Source organism: Lupinus angustifolius, chromosome LG14 (assembly GCF_001865875.1).
Source record: "Lupinus angustifolius cultivar Tanjil chromosome LG14, LupAngTanjil_v1.0, whole genome shotgun sequence".
NCBI classification, from domain to species: domain Eukaryota; kingdom Viridiplantae; phylum Streptophyta; class Magnoliopsida; order Fabales; family Fabaceae; genus Lupinus; species Lupinus angustifolius.
In genome coordinates, this window is record NC_032022.1 from 5551517 (window position 1) to 5558932 (window position 7416).

The 7416-nt window shown below is 33.6% G+C and overlaps 1 protein-coding gene across 1 annotated transcript; it reads left to right on the forward strand.

Moving 5' to 3' along the window:
* On the forward strand, positions 3059–6497 carry LOC109326490 (alcohol dehydrogenase). Its single transcript, XM_019559189.1, has 10 exons — positions 3059–3098; positions 3697–3833; positions 3935–3981; positions 4280–4605; positions 4689–4771; positions 4870–4945; positions 5242–5303; positions 5390–5485; positions 5621–5782; positions 6340–6497. The coding sequence occupies exons 1-10, from the start codon at positions 3059–3061 to the stop codon at positions 6454–6456; spliced, it is 1146 nt and encodes a 381-aa protein (XP_019414734.1). The 3' UTR covers positions 6457–6497.

Consider the following 7416-nt stretch of genomic DNA (forward strand, 5'->3'; position numbering starts at 1 on the left):
CTAAATATTCGTCAAAATCAATGTCTCATGAGAATGCTCGAGTAATATGTGATTGTTTAATCATATGAATGCACAGGTAAGATAAATGTTCTTAACCATGTGAGTACACAGGTAACATGTGTGTTTCTTAATCATTAGAATGTATATTTAACATGTATGTTCTTAATCACACGAATTCACGAGTAACATGTGTGCTCTTAACCATATGAATGCACAAGTAACATATTTTTCTTAACCATATGAATGAATGCACGAATAACATGTGTGTTCTTAACTATTAGAATGCATGAGTAACATGTGTGTTATTAACCATTAGAATGCACGGGTAATATGTGTTATTAATCAAACGAATACACGAATAACATATGTGTTATTAAACATACGAATACACGGATAACATGTTTGTTCTAAACCATGTGCCAAAAAATTATTGCCCCGTGCAAATGCACGTGTAACTTACTAGTTTAATGAAAATGATACTAGCTGTTGTGTTTGCATTCGAAAAGTTTAGGTCCTACCTAGTAGGTTCTAAAGTTATAGTTCATACTGATCACTCAGCCTTGAGATACTTGATGAGTAAGAAAGAAGTCAAGCCACGTCTCATCCGATGGATTCTCCTTGTGCAAGAATTTGATCTGGAGATTGTTGATAGAAAGGGAACATATAATCTAGTTGCAGATAACTTATCTCGGCTTGAACATCCAAGTGGAGAGGAGGAGGACATACCTATTGATGATTCCTTTCCTGATGAGCAACTCCTCCTCCTCGACACTATAGAGGCACCTTGGTGTGCTGACTTTGTAAACTATTTGGTCAGCAAAATTCTTCAACCTAAAATGACACCGCAATAGAAAAAGAAATTATTCTCATATCTGAAGAAGTATATCTGGGATGATCCTTATCTCTATCGACTATGTGTTGATGGTATTTACAGAAGATTTGTTCCAGAAGAAGAAGTGTCAAAGATCCTGAGTTGTTGCCAGTCTGCCTCTTATGGAGGCCATGCCAGTACTTCAAAAACAGTAGCAAAGGTATTTCAATGTGGTTTCTTTTTGCCACACATATTCAGAGATGCAAGGAATTTTGTTCTCACATGTGATTCTTGCCAAAGGGTGGAGAACATATCAAAAAGGTATGAAATTCCAATGAACCCCATCCTTGAGGTGGAAATATTTGATGTATGGGGAGTTGACTATATGGGACCTTTTCCTACTTCAAACAAAAACAAATATATCTTGGTGGTAGTCGATTATGTTTCTAAGTGGATGAAGACAATTTCATCTCCACACAATGGTGCTAAAATAGTCATCAAACTGTTTACCAAGATCATATTTCTAAGGTTTGGGGTCCCGAGGCTGGTTATTAGTGATGGAGGCTCACACTTCATTGAAAGACATTTTGAAAACCTCTTGAAGAAGTATGGTGTTTCTAATTGAGTTGGTACCCCTTACCACCATCAAACAAGTGGTCAAGTGGAAGTATCAAATCGTGAGATTAAGAGCATATTAGAGAAGACAGTGTCTAGGAGTAGGAAATATTGGTCCTCAAAGCTTGATGATGCTTTATGGGCTTACCGTACTGCATATAAAACACCTATTGGTATGTCACCATTCAGGTTGATTTATGGTAAGCCTTGCCACCTTCCAGTGGAACTAGAGCGTAAGGCATATTGGGCAGTCAAATTGCTAAACTTTGATGTGAAAGTTGCTGGAGAAAAGAGGAAATTCCAACTGCAAGAGTTGGAAGAACTGCGGTCAGATGCTTATGAGAATGCTCGTACTTACAAAGAAAGAACAAAAAGATGGCATGACAAACACATACTTCACAGAGAATTCCAAGTAGGGGAACTAGCTCTCTTATTCATGAGTACTAATTATTTTATATGTATTGATTATTATAAAAATATAAATATAGATTGAAATTTAAAAATCCGTGGGGTACCCGCAAATACCAGCTACTCGTGCGGGTATCTGTAAATAGTGTGAGTATGAGTACGATAAAGCACTACTTATACTTGTTCCGCCTCGTTACCATCCCTAATTTGAATTTAGTGTATTTGGAAATTGATTACTCTATATAATACTGATTGTGGTTGGTCAAAAAAATATTTAATTATGTTTTAATAATTTTTTCCCTTATTATAAATAATATATGAATTAACATACAAAATGTAATCTTATATTTAATTAATTTTGAAGTCTATTATTTATGACTAATCTTGTAGACAATTCTCACTCAAAACATATTGTGGACCAAAACAAAGAAACACAACAAATTGATTTTCGCTTGTTCAGCAGGCTCAAATTTATGAAAGAATGTAATTGAGCACCAGGTGTTATGTTAGAAGTCTTGAAGTACATTTATTTAGTTTAATTTGGTTAAGAGAAATAAGTTTATGAAAATGACTTGGGAATGTACCAACAAGTGGTGGATTTACTTATTGAATATGAAATTAAATAACTAATAGACCTAATTTTACCTGCTTACCCTCATGATTAAAATCAAGCCCCAAAAAATATTAATCACATTGATTTGTTAATATATATAGTGTAAGTGTTTTTTACACTGTCAGTAAATCATCAAACATTGATTTGTTAATCACATATAAAAGTAATAGAAATCAATGATGAATGATATGCTGACAATGTAAAAAACTTTACACCGTAAGTGAACATATTTTAAACTCATAATAGAATTATTAGTTGTGGTACTGAGAGTTGACCCTAACTGCAACTTGGTCTATGCTATTTTATAGATGCAAAGATGTCAACTAACTACCAGAAACCAGACAGCGGGAATTTGGAACAACAAAGGCGCCGCTGGTTGTAAGCTCCTCTGTCTTAAGGAAACAAAAACCAGCTATTTCCATGGTTTTTCTTTCAAATACTACTTTGATCACTTTTAAAATCAGAAATGAGATTGACCATTCTCCCTGTGTGCACTATATATATACTACCAAAAACCAACCCATATCTACACAGAAAGAAAAAATAGAAATACATACTTGTGTCTTTGTGTGAGTGAATACTAAGAAAAAAAGTCAATCAAGGCAAAGAAAATGGTTTCAAACACTGCTGGAAAGGTCATACGTTGCAAAGGTATTGTAAAATTATACATCTTTGTATAGGTTCTATTCACTTGATTCATTGTTCCTCCTTTTCTTGTTATTGACTAAAATTGAGTAATCGTTTTGCTGCTGGGTTACACTAATTTTTCTACTTCCAACATTTTTTTTGTAATCATGTGTCTTCTACACTACTTTCTATGTATACTTGCTCCCGTAAAGCCATGCAAATCTTGTTAGAGATATAATAAGTGATTCATATGCCTTTACCTACCAAGTTAAACTTTTGGGAGGATTGGTTTAGGATATAGAGCATCTTGAGTTTGATGCTTACCGCCACCCACTATTATACCACTGCAGTTTAACTAAATAAAATTATATTGTATACAAAAATGGATGATTAGTTCAAGTGGTACATGCTTATTTTTATTAAACAAGACTCGAGTTCTAGTCTTGCGTACTGAGAAAATCCTAATTGGTAGAGGTAGCCCCACTATGCTGTGGATATTACAAGCTCGAATGAAATTACCTCATATGGAGGATACCAGGTTATTGACGGATGTAAGAAGGTCACAACTTAGCATCAATACTTCCTATTGACAAGTTGGTTTATCATTAATTATGCATTTCAGCTGCGGTGGCATGGGAAGCTGCTAAGCCACTGGTGATAGAGGAAGTGGAAGTATCTCCACCACAGGCAAATGAGGTTCGTGTCAAGATTTTATTCACCTCACTCTGCCATACTGATGTCTACTTTTGGGAAGCAAAGGTATTGAGTTGTTGTATTAGTATATGAAGTAATTCGATATTGCTAGTTTTCAAAACTATAATTGAACATGTGCTCATATTGTTACATTGAATATTTTACAGGGACAAACACCTTTATTTCCACGTATATTTGGTCATGAAGCAGGAGGGTATGCAACTATTTTCATATGAAAAAAACAAATACCTCATTTGTTAAGTTCTTTATTAATTGCACATATGATAAGTTTAATTTAGATGCATAAACTTTTACATTATCAATCAACATATAAACATTCAGAGTAGTTACTACAAAAGTCTGTCATTTTTAACAATGTTATATTGTATGATTGATTGATAGTGTATAAAATGTCTACATAAACAACACTTCACCATTAAATCCATATACATAGTAATTAAATCCATATGACACATCTAATAATTTCCACCTTATTTTTTTGTTGCTCTCAGAATTGTGGAAAGTGTTGGTGAGGGTGTAACAGATCTCAAGCCTGGTGATCATGTGCTACCGGTGTTCACAGGTGAGTGCAAGGAGTGTCAGCATTGCAAATCAGAGGAAAGTAACATGTGTGACCTCTTAAGGATTAATACTGACCGTGGTGTAATGCTCAATGATGGGAAGTCAAGGTTCTCAATTAATGGAAAACCAATATACCATTTTGTTGGAACATCCACTTTCAGTGAATACACTGTTGTTCATGTTGGCTGTCTTGCCAAAATTAACCCAGCTGCCCCACTTGATAAAGTGTGTATTTTAAGCTGTGGAATCTCAACAGGTTAGAATGAATTAAATTATGTCATTTTATCAGGTGGAAAACTTCTCTACCAAATAACAATCTTGATAAATTTCATATTGAAGGTCTTGGTGCTACATTGAATGTTGCAAAACCAACCAAAGGCTCATCAGTGGCTATATTTGGGTTAGGAGCTGTTGGCCTTGCAGTGAGTTTTCTCTTCTCGAATAAAGGAGGAAATTTTTGGTGTATCTATTACTCAAACAGTGATTTAAGTATTGTTTTTTGCTTACACCTTTTCTGCAGGCTGCTGAGGGAGCTAGACTTGCTGGAGCTTCCAGGATTATAGGGGTTGACTTGAATTCTACAAGATTTATTGAAGGTGAGCGAAGTTTTTAGACGTTCTAGTATACATTATTGATGATTTTTATAATTTTATCACTTCAAACACCTAAAATATTGTAACATTTACATACACTATATCCACCCACACTTATAAAATATGGTGTTGTCCCCTGTAGGTGTTCTACAATGTAAAAAAGGATTACTCATTTATAGATATAATAAATATAAGCACCATAATTTTCTTTCCGTCGAGGATCCTTATTAGTCAAAGATGCTAAATAATTCTGAAGTTCTAAACTACTTTTTTTATCTATGTACTTATCTTGTCTACAGCCAAGAAGTTTGGAGTTAATGAGTTTGTGAATCCAAAAGAACATGACAAGCCAGTTCAAGAGGTTTGTCACCTAATATTAAAGGACTATAGTCATGAAATTTATACATAAATCTTGGCACATGTTTTAATCTCTTTAATTCATTACAGGTGATTGTTGCAATGACTGGCGGGGGAGTTGACCGTAGTGTTGAATGTACGGGAAGTGTTAATGCAATGATATCTGCATTTGAATGCGTGCATGATGTAACTTTCCTCAACCTTCTTTTCTACTCACTTGATTTTCCATGATCATTTTCCTAACTATGTATTACATTAAAGCATGTTTTCAATTCTTATGTCTTGCACTCCAACTTTGACTTACTCTGTATAAACTTGTAGGGATGGGGTGTGGCTGTACTTGTTGGTGTGCCAAATAAAGACGATTCATTCAAAACGCATCCCATCAATTTATTAAATGAAAGGACTCTCAAGGGTACTTTCTTTGGAAATTATAAACCACGTTCCGACCTTCCATCAGTGGTAGAAATGTACATGAACAAGGTTAGTAAATTTCATCATTCATGAGAATAGAGTTTATATTTGCAAGTAGTGACCCACTTATGTTTTATATGCAATATCCACACATTAGTTGAGTCATCTTCATCATGATAATATGATAGTTGTTACCTAATTAGTGTAATTAATTTCAAATTTTATCAGAGATAATGATCTTAAACAAGACTCTTTCATCAGTCAAAATATGTTGGAAATTCATTTAGAAACTTCATTTCTTACTTTCTGGCTTATTTGATGTCAAAGGGAGAGACTAATGATCACTAAACATCAATATTACCATTCGTCCAGGTCACCCTCTGATAACAACATTTCCTCCATAGAAATTATTGTGTATTCTAAGAGAAGTATTCTGCTTTAACAATAAAAGTGAATCTTGGATTTTTATAATCATATTTCACCTATTGAATAGAAAACAAAATACTTTTTGGCTGTCATAAAATTCTTGAGTAATATTCTGATAACAATGTTTAAGAACTTTTATTTTCTCACTGCTCAATCATTTTGAAAACTTTATTGATTTTGACTTATTTCAAATATGACAGGAACTTGAATTGGAGAAATTCATCACCCACAGAGTACCTTTCTCAGAAATCAACAAAGCCTTTGAATACATGCTTAAAGGGGAGGGTCTGCGCTGTATTATCCACATGACTGAATAGGATTTCTTATATCAGCATTGAGAGAGAAAAAGTTTTACCTGAGCATATATGTAGTTGATTTTCCTCTAAGTTTCATTGGCAAGTTATTGTATCTCTTCTGAACTACATGTGTTTGTACATGACAAAATAAGATGCTCACGTTCTATTATGTTTGCATATAAATATATATATATACTTATTGGTTGGGTGTGATTGAAGTTTAAAATCCTTGTGTTGGGAATGTCTACTCTAAATCTTATAAAATCATATTATGTTATGTAATTAGAGTAATAGTGCTTTCTTATGTTAATATATTAGTGACATCAGTTTGAGATTTATCTTTAACATAATAGAAATGTTGAGAAAAGTGGACCAAATATATAACTTTAAAGGTCTGTAAACTGTAAAATCTAGAAACATCCAATAATATATGGTTAAAGCTTCTTCCAGTGGCCATTACACTGTAAAAATTGTGACCATTTTCCGGTTGTTAAAACAAGAACTTTCTATATATATATATATATGCTAAATTGTGAATGCGCAGATTCACATTCGCTACATTGATAGAACAAATTATATTGGTGTAAGTCTCCCTATGACAATTTTTTGCAATATATATGACTAGTCCTCCAAGTCAAAATAATAAAGTAAAATATTTATTCATCAAATGTAAACAAGGCAGACCTAATAATAATATCTAAAGGGAAAGAAGGAAACCATAAACTCTGCTTCTTGACTTTATTGCCTCAAGTTACTGTACACATTATCTTAAATTGCGGTTATAGTTATGGTTACTGTGATTATGGTTGTTATGGATGTTGCAATGTGGATTGCAGCTATAATAGTGTGAATCATTTTGCGATTAAAAAATATTTATGAATTCAATGCGTTGTGCTACAACCTAATTCAACTGTATCATTATGATTCGATGTTTCGATGTCACATCACAATTGTATTGTGATGCGGTTGCAACAATCACCA

What these genes read in the sequence shown, in the direction of transcription:
- LOC109326490 (XM_019559189.1), top strand. Translation starts at nt 3,059, where the DNA reads ATGGTTTCAAACACTGCTGGAAAGGTCATACGTTGCAAAG. An exon ending in ATGACAAGCCAGTTCAAGAG is followed by an intron (nt 5,304 to 5,389) that starts GTTTGTCACCTA and finishes AATTCATTACAG; the next exon opens with GTGATTGTTGCAATGACTGG. An exon ending in TAGAAATGTACATGAACAAG is followed by an intron (nt 5,783 to 6,339) that starts GTTAGTAAATTT and finishes CAAATATGACAG; the next exon opens with GAACTTGAATTGGAGAAATT.